The 16,898-nt window shown below is 36.5% G+C and overlaps 3 protein-coding genes across 3 annotated transcripts in view; all 3 read left to right on the forward strand.

Annotated features, from left to right (window-relative positions):
* LOC126582684 (ribonuclease H2 subunit A-like) overlaps nt 1–16,898 on the forward strand; it is a 58,114-nt gene that overhangs the window by 17,470 nt on the left and 23,746 nt on the right. The window lies entirely within an intron of this gene.
* LOC126582747 (uncharacterized) lies at nt 5,577–7,289 on the forward strand. Its single transcript, XM_050246930.1, has 4 exons — nt 5,577–5,807; nt 5,970–6,070; nt 6,986–7,022; nt 7,174–7,289. The coding sequence occupies exons 1-4, from the start codon at nt 5,592–5,594 to the stop codon at nt 7,207–7,209; spliced, it is 390 nt and encodes a 129-aa protein (XP_050102887.1). The 5' UTR covers nt 5,577–5,591; the 3' UTR covers nt 7,210–7,289.
* The window catches only part of LOC126582596 (F-box protein CPR1-like), a 30,831-nt gene continuing 25,529 nt past the window's right edge, over nt 11,597–16,898 (forward strand). Inside the window, exon 1 of the mRNA XM_050246765.1 lies at nt 11,597–12,262. Coding sequence (XP_050102722.1) covers nt 11,856–12,262 — 407 coding nt within the window. The 5' untranslated portion in view covers nt 11,597–11,855. The remainder of the gene's footprint in view (nt 12,263–16,898) is intronic.

The following is a 16,898-nucleotide window of genomic DNA, read 5'->3' on the forward strand; positions in this document are numbered from 1 at the left end:
AGACAACCGTAAATTAAGTTTCTCTGTTATTTGTTCTAATCTAATCACATTATGATTGTGTTTTTACTGTTGTGTTTACAATGTGTTTGTCTTTCTAATTACCTTTTGCTTTAATGAATCATGGTTCGCTACCAATTTCATTTGGTTTGGATGGTTATTTGGTTGGAGTGTTGCTTTTATTAGAGAGTGAACCGCTACTGTTTCTGTTTTTTTTCTCCCCTTTATGTAGTTTTATGTCTAGACGAATAGGGCGACCTACGAGAGCCGTTGAAATTCAACGTGCCGATTTGCCTGCATTTGTTGCGAATAGTGATCTCAGTAATTCAGAGTTGCAAGATGTTCCCACCGCTTACAACGATCAAAATAATGATGGTTCAAGTTCTTTCTCACTTTTGAAAAACCAAGACAACTCTTCCCAAACATTTGCATCAGCTTTCAAACAAAATTTTCCCATCCATGGTGTTTTTAGCCCACATTTCGAACCTGGGACAAGTTCTAATCAGATTTCTGTGTCGCCTTTTCTTGCTGATCGTGCAAATGTGCAGAGTCTGTTAGCTGTTGATGCTCAAACCAATCATTCTGGCATGAACCCACTAATAACCGGGCAAGCCAACTATAAAAAAAAAAGAAAGAGTATGCAATCTTTCGACAGAACTCTGTTCTCATTTTCTCGCTAATTTCAGAAGTTCACTTTTCTCCATCAGTTAAATTAAGGTTGTTGATTTGATGGCTGCTTCTATTAATCTTTGTTTTTATAGGGATTGATCCAGAATATGTTGATTTTGGCTTAAGAAATTGCCAATGTCAATACTGTAGTGCTCTGTTTTGGTCTACAGAACAGTCCGCAAAGAATGTTCCATCTACTTCTACCCCGCAGTTCACCGCGTGTTGCATGAGTCAAAAAGTAAAATTCCCACGTGTTAAACCCACACCTCCTTATCTGGATCATTTGTTGAATCCCAAAAATTCGCAAAGCTGCTTGCAATTTAAAACAAATGTTAGATCGTATAATTCAATGATGGCGTTAACATCAATGGGAGCCAAAGTCGATGCATCAATCAACAAGGGTCGGGGTCCTTATGTTTTTAAGATAAATGGTCAAGTGCATCATTTGATGGGTTCTTTATTGCCTCTGGAGGGCGAAAATCCTAAATTTGCACAACTGTACATTCATGACACTCAGAATGAAGTCAGTAATCGTATTGGTTGTTTTGGTGGATCAGAAGCGGTTGAAAAACTCGACCATCATGTTGTTGATGGCCTCATTAAAATGCTAGACGAGTGTAATAAGGTCGTTAAGCTTTTTAGGCTCGCCAAAGATATGATTGATGAAGGGTCCACAAGTCATTTGTGTTTGCGTTTATATGGTGCGCAAGGCAATCATGATGCACAATATAATTTGCCCGTGTCTGACGAGATAGGTGGCTTGATAGTTGAGGATATTGGCGAATTCCACACTGAAAGAGATATCATTGTGGAGCATAGGACGAATGGCCTACAAAGAATCACAAAGTTACATCCTAAATACATGGCATTACAATATCCTCTTCTTTTCCCCTACGGTGAAGATGGGTATAAGAAAGGCCTTCCTTGGAATCCAGATTATAAAGGGAAAAAACCAAAGACTGGGGGAGTTTCAATGAGAGCGTTTATGGCTTATCAAATTCAGGATAGACCAGGACACAATGATACCCTGTTGAAAGGTGGCAGATTATTTCAGCAATATTTAGTTGATGCATATGCCACACTTGAAGAAGACAGGTTAGATTTCATCAAGGCAAATCAAGATTCTTTAAGAACAGAAAATGAAAGCAAGAAATACAAGCAGTTCTGCTGTTGGCAAGAGAGTCATTTTGCCAACTTCGTTTACTGGCAGCGTTAGATATATGATAAATAATTATCAGGATGCAATGGCCATATGCCGTCACTTTGGAAATCCTGATTTATTTATCACTTTCACCTGCAATGCTAAATGGCCTGAAATTATTGAAGATATGCGTGATAAACCTGGTTGTAGAGCTGAAGACAAGCCTGATATAGTCTCCAGAATTTTTAAAGCAAAGCTTAATCATATGATTAAATTCATCAAATCAGGGAAACCTTTTGGCGATGTCGAATCTGGTTAGTTAATCGCTCTTGGCCAATTTTTTCCCTTTCTTTCTTTATCTATCTTTTCATTGCATATTTAAATCGTTTTGTTTTGATGTCTTTGCATTCTTTATTTAAAAACAGTGATTTACACAGTGGAGTTCCAAAAACGGGGTCTTCCTCATTGTCATATCTTGCTCTGGGTGAACAAACATTATAAATGTCACTCTCCCTACGATGTTGATTCTATTATTTTGGCTGAGCTTCCTGATAAAGATTCTGACCAAGTTGGGTATGATGCAGTTTCGTAGTACATGATCCATGGGCCATGTGGTCTTGCAAATCGATTTTCACCATGCATGAAAGAAAACAAATGTTCAAAAAAATTTCCAAAACCTTTCACAAGTGAAACCACTTTTTCGGATGATGGTTTCGTTGCTTATAAGTGTCGAGATATAGAAAATCTGTTTGTTCTGAAAAACGGAATCAAGCTTGATAATGCATTTGTTGTCCCTTACAATCGTGAGCTATTATTGAATTATCAAGCGCATATAAATGTTGAATCATGCTCTCAATCAACACTCATCAAATATCTTTTTAAGTACATAACTAAAGGCGTTGATCGAGCTAGAGCTGTTTTTTAGGATAAAGAGTTTGATGAGGTTGTGGCTTATTTAAATTGTAGATATTTATGCCCTTACGAAGCTGTTTGGAGATTGTTACAGTTTCACATTCATTTTAGGGAACCATCGGTTGAAAGATTGTCTGTTCACCTTCCATTTGACCAAAATGTTGTTTTTAGAGAGATCGATGATCTCAACTATGTTATCAACAACCCTAATCTCGAAAGAACAATGTTAACACAACGGTTTGAAACCAATGTCCAAGACTCTGATGCACGTAAGTTATCTTACGTTGAATTTCCTACCAAGTATGTTTGGAAAAATGATAGGAAACAATAGAGCCGTAGAAAACAAGGTAGATCTTTGGGTAGGGTTGCGTATGTTCACCCTGCTGCTGGTGAATTATACTATTTGAGGTTGTTGCTTAACTACCAGAAAGGCAGCTTTAGTTTTGACCATTTAAAGACTGTCAAAGACGTTCTTGAACCCACATTCCAAGCTGCATGTACATCCCTTGGTTTATTGGGAGATGATAGGGAATGGAATAGTGCTATGTTAGAAGCAGTTATCACTGCGTCATCTTTTCAATTGAGGCAGTTGTTTGTCACATTGGTGCTCTTTTGCAATGTTGTTGATCCATTAACTTTGTTTGAAGCGCATTGGAAGTCCATGTGCGATGACATTTCCAGAAACATGCTTAACGTTTTTGGCCTGCAAGATGTTTCTAAATACCAGGATGAACTTAGAAATTCTCTTTTGTATGAGTTAGAAAAGTTGTTAACAACTTCGAATACTTCTTTATCAAAATATCACATGCCACAACCGAACAATCTAATGATGGATAGACTGAAGAATAGGAGTTTGAGAGAAGAGTTAAATTACAATGCTAACTCACTAAAACAAGAGCACTCACTTCTGATCGGCCAATTAAACAAGGAGCAAAAATTAGTTTATGATAGCGTCATAGACACGATTGACAACAACAGATCTGGCTTATTTTTTGTGCATGGTCATGGTGGGACAGGCAAGACTTTTTTGTGGACCACCATCATAGCTAGAATTAGATCCCAAAATCAAATTGTTTTAGCGGTGGCTTCATCTGGAATTGCCTCCCTCTTGCTTCCTGGTGGAAGAACAACTCATTCTAGATTTAAAATTCCTATCAACCTCACAGATTGTTCTGTTTGTGAGATTAAAAAAGGGACTCATCTTGTAAAACTAATCACTGAAGCTGCTCTTATTGTCTGGGATGAAGCCCCCATGAATCATAAACAATGTTTTGAAACTCTTGATAGATCTCTTCGTGATGTTCTTAAAGGGTCAAAACCAGGCTTTGACCATTTGCCATTTGGAGGTAAACCAATTCTTTTCGGAGGTGATTTCAAGCAAATTCTTCCTGTTGTTCTAAGCGGAAGTGTTCCTGACATTGTTCAAGCTTCATTGACGAGTTCATACCTTTGGTCCTATTTAACTATATTTTTCCTAAAGCAAAACATGAGGCTTTCGAAAACAGGTCTAAACGAAGTGGAAAAAAAAGAACTCACTTATTTTGCAAAGTGGATATTACATATTGGAAATGGTACTGTTGCTAGATCTATATCTTCAGTTGATGAAGAAAGCTCCTGGGTCGAAATTCCAAAACAATTCCTTATCCATTTTGATGAAGATCCCATCAAATCCATGGTTTCAGCTGTGTATACAAATTTCACAACAAATTTCCGAGATGTGTCATATCTAAAAGAAAGAGCTATTGTGACACCACGAAATGATACAGCCACTGAAATAAACGATTTTGTGTTAGGTATGGTGCCCGGCGAAAGCCGTACTCATCTCAGTTTTGATTCGGTGTCTTCTGCAACAGAAAATTCTGAAATTTAGATGTGCTTTATCCAATAGAATTTCTAAACCAACTTGATTTACCTGGTTTGCCGCACCACAAGTTGGCTTTAAAAGTTGGTGCCCCAGTGATGTTGATAAGAAATTTAAATTAAATTGGGGGGTTGTGTAATGGAACACGATTGGTTGTAACACAATTGAACGACAGAGTTGTACAAGCAAAAATCATGACGGGAAGTAACATTGGCGAAATAGTATATATCCCCAGGATCATTATTGAATCATCGCAACATAAATATCCCTTCACTCTACGAAGACGACAATTCCCTCTAAAAATTTGTTATGCGATGACAATCAACAAAAGTCAAGGACAATCCTTGAAAATTGTCGGCCTGTTTCTATCACAAGTTGTTTTTTCTCATGGACAACTATATGTTGCGTTGTCCAGGGTCACCTCAGCAAAAGGTCTCAAAATTGTTATTGCTCACAATGCTGACATGCCTCACGGTTATACAAAAAAACATCGTTTACAAAGATGTTTTGAAACATTTGCATCACGGTATACATTTATATTAACGCTATGTGCTTTTATTTATTTTTTGAAATATGGCTATGCTATTCTTTAATGAATTACCTTATTCAATGTTGAATTTAATTTGCTTTGAAATTTTATTTTCCCTAGATTGATGGAGCTGATGCCGATTCGTCTTCTGAAGCCCTACCAACCAGGGAGCAAACTCCAGATCAGAGTTTGCAGGATGTGGGTCACAAAAAGCATCGGACATGATCCTCAACTACAGGTCTTGACTGTGTCATTGTTGATAAACAGATTTGATTCTTACACCTTTTTGACAAATCGTTGAATTTTCTATTGTTAATGAGCCTTGATTGCAATATGCAACAATTTGAATGAAATATACATCGGCTGGATTGACATATTGAAATTTATGTATATAAACTTTTTTATAAGAACAGATGTAAATTAGAGTCATACCTGGGTCATCATACTGGTAGTATATGATTGAACGATGCTAAAGGTTAAGTATGAACTTAGACTATGTGCCAAAAGAAAGTTGCTCATTACTTGCGTATAATTTATTTAGTTTGTTCAGGGAAGAGCACGGTGGCGTGTGCTTTGAGTGGGAGTTTGTACCGCAGGGGAAGCTGTTGTACATTCTTGATGGGGACAATGTCAGGCATGGCTTGAATTGCACCTTAGTTTTAAAGCAGAACATCGTGCAGAGAACATTCGAAGGATTGGTAGTATGTGTATGCCTCTTTTTAGATTAACTAAACCCTCTTTTTAGATTAACTATGGCTTTCTGCTTCATTATGTATTCATGAAACTAATCTCTGCAGTTTTTCAATTCATCTGAGGTATTTGTGATTTTGAATGACACTAAAATTATATATGAGTTATAGGAACCACTGGTTAAGAAAATGGGTCCAAATTCAAAGCTGCATTTTTCTTCCCTCAAAATAAGAAGAAAACATTTCCTCAGCTCCATATTTCAGCACCTCAGGTATATTCGTGTTCTAAAGCCTTCTATTTCTTTCCTTTTCTTCTGTGCTATTATTTTACCCATATGTTATTTGTAAAGTGAAAGATTGGATTTCATATGTCTTGAGTACTTATGGTTTTGTACAATACAAACTTGAGCTTATTGATCCAAATGGCTAGAACAGTATACTCAACCAATTTCATATCCTCTTGGCCAAATGAGAGTATAATACTTGCCACTAAGAAAAATACTTCTATAATAGCAATGTGTTGGTGTGTGGCATGCTCTAATTAGGGATATTTTTGTGTTATAAGAAAGCCACACAGAGAGAGAGAGAGCGTCACATTTTTGTTTTTTTTGGTTTTGGTTAATGTTTCATTCGTAAACATGATTACAGAATCAAAGCCGAGGAGACACAAATGATACATGTAGTTTGAAATTTGTAAGTTACAAGCTTATGGAAAGTAAGCTTTTGTAGTTGTCTAATGACATAGTCAAAGAGTTATCCACCTAATGTTTACTCTACAATGACTGTCAATGAACACTAAAGTCTCATTCCGTGGGAGAAATTTCAAAGTAAGATGTTAATGTCTGAAACAAGCCTATGTTGAAATTTCTTTCATCGTTTTGTTTTTTGTTTGAAAAATTTATTGTTAAAATTTTCTTGGTGCTTTGTTTTATAAAAGATTCAAGATGGGGATAATTTAGCTTTCATTGATGTGTTGTGGCATGTGAGTGTCAAACTTTTTTCTTAATTTAATTTCAGAAAGAAATGCGTTTAACGGTGGTCCTATATGATGAAGTTAGCATCCTTATAGGGAACCTAAAACAGGAGTAGTGTACTCATAAATTCCTACTTTTCTCTGCCTCCTTCCCCTCTACTTGCACCATTTGTGACTTATTTTCTTTTTTGGTTCTATCTCAGGAGTTTGTTAGGGAGAAAGTTCGTGAACGAAAGAAATCTAATCGAGAGGTATTTTCTTTTTGGCACATATCATGAATTATGTTTGGGTGTTTAAACAATATTTGCCTAAAAGTATACTCTGTTTTTTAGTGGTATTTCAAATAAGGTAACTTCCCCAAACATTGATATTTTGGTTTTCTATTGGTATGTGTGAAACCAGCTTGATTCAGGTTACAAGGTTGAGGGTTGCGGATAGTTGTCATATTGTGGATAGTTAATCATGTTCAATAACCTTAGTTACTAGGCCATTCACTTAAATTTTGGTTTCAAGTTGTTGAAAGACGGCTTTTCATTCTTTCTCAATATAAGCTTTCATTACAGCTTCTGTGAACTCATCACTGGATTTGCTAGATATAAGTTTTTATTTAGATAATCTTACTGGTGAATTGTTAAAAGGTAGGAAGGGAGAAGGCAGCCTGCGATTTTATAAACTAAAGTTCAGATGCATTTTCTGTGGTATGGGGTGTCCGAGAGAAAGGGTTTCAGGGATTAGGTTCCGATGCATTTTCTGCTTCAAATCCTTTTTTAACTAAACAAACAACACGTGCCATCAGATTATCAACTATCAACCGTTCTATTCCTTAATTTAAATTTTTTTTTCGTGCCTCTGCAAATTAAGCTAAATTTCTTTTTACAACATTGCTCTGATGGATGCCGATATCTTGCATGTGATCTTACATGCTATCTCTGTAAAAACAACCATCCTATCTTAACTGTTTGAGTGATTGTATCGTCGTCTATGCTAAATCTTTCCTGCTCATTTAGTATTATGTCTTATTTTTGATTTCCTCCTTCTGAAAGGGGGATGCGATTCATGTAACAACAAATGCTCGAGATGTTCAATCTTTTTTGGACCATCTGAGGGTCGGTGATGCATACGAAATCAACAAAAACTGTGTTGTTCACAATAGGGCGTCAAACAAGGTTGTACCTCATGCTGCGATCATTGAGTTAAATCATAAGACCACAATCGTTCCTGTTCAGCAAACAACGCAAGGGATTCCGATGCAATGGTTCAATTTGATTGAACTTGGAACATCTTTACGAAAGAATAGATAGGGATGTTAAACTCACAGGTAACAAATTTTATTTTAAGCACTGCTTCATAAACCAAGACAATCATTTTAATTTTTTTGTTGCCTTCCGTGCACACCGATTCCCACTGATGAATATCATCCGTAGATATATTTGGTTGCTTGACGGTTGTGCAGCTGATTGAAGAGTTGACTATCCAACACACAAGAATTGCAAAAAAGAGAAATCTTAATCTAGAAAATATCAGGTGATTTCTGTATGCTTTAAATTTTTATTATTATTTTCACATCGCACCGTGCTAACTGCTAACTTTTAAATAAATTACAGGGGTGAAACTGTGAGGGTGACCTTATGGGGTGAGATTGCGACCAATTTTGAAAACACTGGATATCAATCGTTGAACATTTGACATATATTTTATCCTTTTCCATAATCCCTGTTGGATCAGTACTCCCCATCAACATGTAAGTCTTGGCACTAGAATTTTTTCCTTTTTTAAGATTGGTATTTCCCTTTTTCTTCAGGAATGACAAACGATGTTGCAAATATGATTCTTCTAGAGGAATATAAGAAGACGTCATCTTAAACGTAGTGAAAGGAACTGCAAATACAAAACATGAAGGAACGAAACCCATCAAGGAACTAGAAATAGTAAAAGGAAAAATAAATTTGATAGGATGTTATATAATCCATGGACATGTATAAAAACAATAATATGGCAGCCATTTGAAAAGAAAGAAATATCAGCTTACCTTTGGCTGGTGCACGCCTATTGATAGGATCTTATATTATACGTTTGTCCCATGCTTTGTTTCTCATTCTTGATTGTCTCTATCACCTCTGATTGTCCAAAGGTCCAATAGTACTTTTTTTTTTTTTGGGTTTAAATAATGTCTATCTAATTCTATTATTTTTTTGAAAATTTCTTGCTCTCTCTGTTTGTAAACCAAAATAAACTGGTTGGATTATCTTCTAAGGGGCTCCTGCAATCTTTATAATTACTCTGTTGTTTCCTTTAGTTATGGGTATTTGACTTTCTTTTTAATTTCTATATATGTCATTCCAATGGAATCAAGTGCCAAAATAAGAATAAACATATTTTAGTCAAGTTGGACACTAATCCATATAATGTTTGGTTCAGGGATCCTTATACAATCAACTACTTACTTTTACTTGATCCTGCATTGCACAAGGTTAGTCTCTCATCATCGACATGTTAACAAAAGTTACCTCTTCTTTTTTACAAGAAAAAAAATTGCTGCATCTTCCTTGGCTGCTTCTTGATTTCTTTCTTTATTTGCTTATGCTCCATCTTTGCAAAATGACGATTATATATGTTTAATGATTTGAAAACCTGTGACTCAATAACAGAATGAAAGTTTCACATGCCAAGCGACTGTTGTTGGATTTGATTTAGGCAGGGGCTGGTGGTACAAGCTGTCCATCCTGCCATAAAGCTGTTAAAAACACCTCTGGATCGTTTGAGTGCAATGAACATGGTTTATTGAATATTTACCCGAACCATGGTAATATTCTTTCGCATCTATTTTTCATCCATTCCTTATACTAATTTGCTGACTCCATTTTTTATTTTTGATGGTTATGAAATTCATACAAAATCATGTTTTTATGTTTATAATATTCTATGCAGCAACAAATTTCAACATGTGACAAACCTACCGTTACATATCCCTTTCAACTTTATAAAAAGACTATTTATACTTGATGGTTAAATTTACAACATCTTCAATTCACTTTCATGTAAAAGCACAAACATTGACGTTTATCTAGCCGGCATATTCTTTTACAATCACTGTGATGCCTTAATTGATCTTTGGTTCACAATCTCAATGCATGCATGCAATTAACTTTGGGGTAGTCTTCATCCCCACTATACTTTGACTGATGTGTGACCCTTGCAACTATGGAGTTTAAGTTGTAAACTTTGGGAACCATTGTTTCCGTTTCTGTTTTGGTTTTATAAAATTGGCTAACAAATGTTGTATATTTTGTTGTTACAGATTTTGTTAACTAAAACTTTTCAATAAATGCTCTTTAGTTTCCACAGCTTATTCATCTTGAGTGATATCCATCTAAACGATCTATATGTCTTTCTGTCCATGCTATTCATGCATACCCTGCATTACGATAATTCTAATGCATTTTCTACATTGCTTACAAAGTTGATATTAGTAGTCATGGTTGTCTAACACAAGAATATCCTCCTCTTGCACAGGTTCAAAATTGATGTTATTGTGGAAGATAAGACGAATCAACACAATTTCCTCATAATAGGAAGGCATGCAGAAAAAGTAGTTCATGTTTCTTGCCACACTTTGGTGATGCAAGAAGGATATGAGGATCCTTTTGTGGCGCCACCAATTCTTGCAAATTTGGTGGGCCAATCAAAAACATTTCAAGTCTCTTTTGGAAATCAGAACATCAACTTCGGAAAGACAGATTTCATCGTTCACGGATTGCTTGAAGATAAAGCACTGTCCGAGCCAGCAATCCCCTCAATCAAACCACAAACGCCCGCTCCCACCATAGCAAAAACAATTATCAATCAAGTCACTCCAGCCCTATTCACGCCTTCCCAACCATTGGATCAACAACTCCGATCAATTGCAGCCACTAAGACTTCGAAAAAAAACGTTGTTCCCTGATCAACCATTCACATCTGCCAGGTAAACTTTTCCTTCCGACTAATGCTCTCATCTGTCAATCTTATTAACCGTACTTCCTTCTCTTGGTTATATGTTTGCAATCATCAAAAGGTGTCCACTCTTTCACTCTTTTCCATAACTATCATGATTATCTTTACCCTTATCAATTTTGCCTTCATTCACAGCAAAAAACCTCGCACAGACCAAACAACCACAACAAAAAGTGAACATCCATGCTCTCCGTGATCAAATGCTACACACTATGCTGCATATTTTTTTGTTTTAACATCTATGGTTGACGACTTACTTGCTCAAACACCACTTTTCCTATGTTTTGCTAACTGCTAAGTGAGGTTTGTAGGTTGCAGAATATATATTTTGCAGTCTTAACTGCAAGCTCAAAATAAGTGTAAACTGCAGCTTACTTCTGTTTCTTCAATTTCTTATCAGCTACTTCAACAAGTCTTCAACACTTTCTATTTTATATTTCCTGTTGAATAACCTGCCTACATCGCATGACACATGTTATATGCGTGAACTAAATGTTTCTTTTGTTTCTTAAGTAAACAAAATTTTTTTGGAAACCATCTCTTTCTAATCAATCACATACAGTTTCTTCCCACTCATTGTGCAATGTGTTTATATGCCAACTCACTTAAATGTGTATAAAAGCAAAACTGCTTATCTTACCAGCCTCATTCACTCATGTATCCCTCTGTTTGTTCATAATTGTCTTCAATTTATTCAACCTAAATGTGTTTTATACATCCGGTTATGTTTGAAATAGTTGGTTCCCGCAGCAACGTGCGGGCATAATTTCTAGTAGGATCTATTATTAGGTTAATCTAACAGTAAATATATACAAAGAATATTAATAAAATAAAATAAACAAGAAGTACGCAATTTAGTCCTTTACTCCCAAAGCAGAGTTCACCTGGTAGGAGCTAACCCTGAATCCAGATTCCATATCTGATTTCTTCACATTGCTGTTCCTCCATCCTCAACACAAATTCCGGATCTGATTTCTTCCAATTGTTGCTCCATTTTTAAAGTTTCAACTTCTGGCGGAACACAGAGGACAAATTTTGAACCCAAACCGCACAAATCACCTCAGAAGTTCGAACCCTAATCCCAGAAGTCAATGTCAGACTTCCCACCGGAGATACTGTTCGACATCCTATCACGCCTTCCGCCCAAGGATTTGATTCGGTTCCTCTGCGTTTCCAAAGCTTGGAATGCCCTCATCCGCCACCACCGCTTCATCGAGGCTCATCTTCAACGCTCCATCCAAACCAATTCTTTTCGCACCATTTTACTCGAGTCGGAAGATGGCTCTCGCCCATCAAATTTCTTTTCATTGGCTTTCGACGACAGTGAAACTTTCGGGCCAGTCGTCAAAATTGAGCAGCCGTTGAAATGCCCTGACGACTATACTGAGATATTGGGCTGCTCAATTAATGGTGTGGTTTGCGTTCACAACGGAATGCGTAAGAATCTTGCTTTGTGGAACCCGTCAATTCAAAAGTTCAAGAAGATTCCTCTCCCAACCTTTGAGATTCTGCAGCGGCCATCCTCATTCGGGGTCCCTGAATATGGATTCGGGTACGATTCAGCTAATCACGATTATAAAATTTTGGCAATTTTGAATTTTAATCGGGGGGATGATGCCACTATGAGTTCTCAAGTCAGTCTTTATAGCCTAAAATTCAACTCATGGAAAAGGATCCCAAAATTGCCTTGCGATGGTTTCTATGTGCAGACGGGCGATGTGGTGTTTTTGAACGGTGCTATGAGTTGTTTGATGCGGAAATCAGATTCAGATAAAAATCGATGCAAAATTGTATCCCTTGATCTTGCCAGTGAGAAGTATATGGAGTTTGGCACCCCGATGGGGGATGAGGATGACAATTTTATGATGGGTTTGGAGGTCTTGGGAGGCTCTCTATGTATTTGTGTTCAGCAGTTTTGGCCAAAATGTGATATTTGGATTATGAAGGAATACGGAGTTACAAAATCTTGGACCTTGCTGTATTCTTTTGAGAATGGAGGTATGCCTTATGGCAACAGATATTGCAAACCTTTGGTGTTCTCAAAGAAGGGTGAAATGGTTGTTCTTGTGAATATAGAGCGGACTACCATTTTTTGGTGTGATTTAAAGAAAAAGAGAGCCAAACAAGTCGGAATTTGTGGTCTGCCAACTCGCTTCGATGGAACCATTTGTGTGGGGAGCCTTTCTCTTCTTGACGGCGATCAGATGACTGTTGGAAGGCAGCAGTAAGTCCCTTGTATGTATAATTTCAAGCAGTGAATTTATCGATCTGGTAGTCCAAGCAATAACAAAAGAAAAGACGATCCACATATGTGAACTTGTGCGCTCCATCCCTTATTCTAGGCTTACTGATCTATGTGAACTTGTGTGTTAGTTTGCTAGTTTGCAAACTTGTGCTCGAGTCATAACGTTATAATTCCTTGTTTTCGTTTTGGTAGTTCTTTGTTTTATGTCTATTTGGTCTTATGGTGTATGAATAATGGATGATGTGCTACAATTTCATGCATCTAATAGACAATGTTCCTCCCGGTCTTTGTTCTTGATGTCGATCTGGGAAGCAGCAGCGGGTTCCCTGTCATAACAAGTAATTTCCATATAAGCTGGATTCATTCGTTATTGCAAATGTGTTGTGGGAAATGACTAGAGATACGTCTGTAAAACTTTGGGGTAGACATCCAAGGACGTGTGTGGGAAAACTATTTTTTTGCTGCTCACTTTTGCTTTTGAGTATGCCACAGCAGTTTCTCCTTCTGGGATCGGATGAGAAAGATGTTTAAACCTTTGCCTTGTTTTCATTGTTCGAGCCCATCTCAACAACTCAAGCCCATCTCAACACTCCTCGAAAACGGACAAATATAACACTCGAGACAAAAGATATGACTCGGCAAAAACTGTAGATGGGCTCGAGTTTTTCGGGTCTCAATCATTGTGAAATATTCAAGTAGACAGTTTAGAGCAATTAATGTCCCTGAAATTACCTATTGTTATCAAGCGTTTAAATTTATCACAAAAATACCCCGATAATATTAGAAGTGTTGTAGAATAGTGGATGTTCACTCGAATAATTAAATAATTGGCCCTTCCTTTTGGTTGCTGAAGCTTGCTACACACTACTCCCATTTTCTACATAAATACAAACCCCACACAACATCAAAGTGGGAAGACTCACGGGAAAGATAGGAAGGAAGAAAAAGGAGAGAAAAGAAAGGAAGAAGAAAAGGAGAGGAAGAGAGAAAGGAGAGGAAGAGGAGAGGAGATAATGGAGAGAGTTATCTTTGTACTTTTATTATTTCAGATTATAATGAAAGCATCACTGCTGCCCCAAGGATGTACTTCAGTCACACTGACTGTAAAGGAACCTCATAAATTTTATGTCTAGTTTATTTATTCCACTACACACACCGTCGATTTTACAACACGTTATCAGCATGAGAAGCTCTCGTGCCAGTGGAAAGCACAACGCCACAAATCCTATTCACCTCCTTCAGCTGGAATCTCACAGATAAGAAAATCTTTTCATTTCATCTTCAAATCCTAGTACAATTGATTTTCTTGAAGCAACTATATATATTGTTGTATGACTGTATATCATCATTTGCAGAAGCAAAAGAGTACAGACTCAAAATTCTTAGAAAATTTGACAGCCATGTAAACAGCCTTGGAACTCCAACTTGCAGACATCAGATTGAAATACTTTCTTCTTCAAAGTTGTTCGTCCGCCCAGTACCTACAACATATCAAATTTTTAGAAAATTCCAACAGTGCGATCTTTGCAGATACCTGAAATACCAAACCAGTTCCCAATTTCTGCAGAAAATTGGACAGGCACCTTATGAGTACCAAAACTTCATTTCGGTAGCTCAGATTGAAATTGTTTTTTCACGAAAGTTATTCAGTATCCTCTTATCCATATCATACTAAAATTTGAACTAAATCTAACAGTTTGATCTTCTCATAAGTTGCAGACGCTCTTAACTCCAAAACTTATGGGAACTATTTCGACTTTTTCGAAACTGATCGGAGGAGGAACACCAATTGGAACTTATTGTTACTATTATTTACTGATTAACCAAAATGACTTCAGAACTGTGAAATAAAAATAAAAATAAAAGGAATCAGCAAAAGAAGTGGCAGACCAAGAAAAACAAAAAGCAAAAGATGAGGACTTAATCATTGCATTTTCTGTTTTGGCATGTTTATGTGCATGGTGTTGGTTTAAAGCACATGTCACAAGTTCTATTTATTTAAAGCAATTTATTTACAGTGGGTAGAATTATTACCCTTTTGCTTTAAAGCTTTGATATTTATGAGAATGATGCTGAATCAAAGCCCTTGTCACAAGATTTATTTACTTAAAAGCAATTTATTTACCATGGACGGTTTTACCGCCTATTGCTTTAAGTTTTGCTTTATGTGAATGGTGCTGAATTAAAGCCCTTGTCACAAGCTTTATTTACTTAAATGCAATTTATTTACTGTGGCTGGAATTACCGCTTATTGCTTTAATTTATTTATTATACTTATTTTTGTTACAATAAGTACATACTGGACCTGAAGTTCTTTGATCAGATCAGAACCTGTAGTTTCTTGATCCTCATCATATAAAATGATTGGACCCGAAGTTCCATCATACAAAAAGATCAGGCATGAAGTCCCTTGATCCTGAAGATCAGGACATGAAATTCCTTGATGAGTACCGTAAGTTTAAAGTGCCACAGTGCCTCAACTTAATTGTAATAAAAGCCATAAGAGTCTCAGTCTACAGACTATTTAATAAGGACCAGAAGTTCCTTATGTCCATACTCAAAATGGTTTAGCAAAATCATTTATTAAGCGGATGAAATTGATTACCCGCGCTCTGCTCATGAAAATGAAATTGCCAGTTTTGACATAGGGACATGTCATTTTACATAATTCATTATTAAGTTTGGTTGAGACCAGTTGCCAACCATCAATATTTCTCAGTACAACTCGTGTTTGGGCACCAGCCAAACATTAACATTTATGAGTTTTTGGTTGTGTTATGTATGTGCCTGTAAGACTGCCACAACGTATTAAAATAAGGCATCAATACAAACTAGGAATTTATGTTGAATTCGATCCACCATCTATCATTCAACATTTGGAACTCTTGACTGGGGATATATTTACCGCATAGTTTGCGAACTATGATTTTGATAAGATAGTTTTCCCGCCATTAGGGGGAGAAAATAATATTGTTCCAGAATAACGATGAGAAAATATCATTCCAGAAGAATGATAAAAAAAAGACCGTTCCATAAGAGCGAAGATAATTTGTCTTATTTTGATTCACGAAGCAATCAATATGAAAATGAAGTAAGAATAATTGAATGATGCAACGAAAGTGATGAAATCATATATACTTGCTGCAAATGTGCCTATAAGAATGATGTCCCTATTGGACAAAATAATATGGCAGTAAATGATTTATCTGTTGCACGCCTAAAGTGTGGCAAACCCTTAGATTCAAAATGTTCATTCATTCGAAAGAAGAAGAATATGGCACTACTAAACTATTGCATTCCCGAAGCATAACTGTTGCATGCCAAAAGCATGACAGTCGCCGCATGAATATACGTCCCAAAAAGGACAATTCGCTGACATGGGAATGTTGATGTCTCATGCATGGAGCATGATAGACATATAGGTTCCAATGACTCAACTCCCGAAAGTGGAGATTAAAATCCAAGCTCTATAACGCTCTAGAAGAGGTTATGATCCGCATTCTCTAAATTACGACTATCCTGGAAGAGATAATGTAATGCCCTTGAAGAGGCAATGGATATCCAAATAAATAAAAAGCTTTTATGCATGCACATGCACATGCACATGAGAATATGGGATCACAAATTGATGATAACCAATGGTAATTTTAGTTTTTATAAGTAGCTACTAAATTCTTCAATGAGCTGTGTTGATATTGAGTCTTGTTCTTTTTTGTCAACAAAATTATTGGCCAAAAATGGAGAAAGGCAATTCCATTACAATTTTGTAAGAACGTGGAAAACTGGACCTATATATATTTGAATAGCCAAAATATGTTGAACCAATGAGGTTACATATAGGCATTTGTAATACAATGAAATACACTTACATGATATGACACAAGGTTAC

The sequence above is a fragment of the Malus sylvestris genome, chromosome 2 (genome assembly GCF_916048215.2).
Source record: "Malus sylvestris chromosome 2, drMalSylv7.2, whole genome shotgun sequence".
Classification (NCBI taxonomy): Eukaryota; Viridiplantae; Streptophyta; class Magnoliopsida; order Rosales; family Rosaceae; genus Malus; species Malus sylvestris.

Excerpts from the sequence above, each read along its gene's own strand:
- LOC126582747 (XM_050246930.1), top strand. The coding sequence starts at position 5,592 with ATGAACTTAGACTATGTGCCAAAAGAAAGTTGCTCATTACTTGCGTAT. Across the intron at positions 5,808-5,969 it reads AGAGAACATTCGAAGGATTG|GAACCACTGGTTAAGAAAAT; the intron begins GTAGTATGTGTA and ends TATGAGTTATAG. Across the intron at positions 6,071-6,985 it reads TCCATATTTCAGCACCTCAG|GGAGAAAGTTCGTGAACGAA; the intron begins GTATATTCGTGT and ends GGAGTTTGTTAG.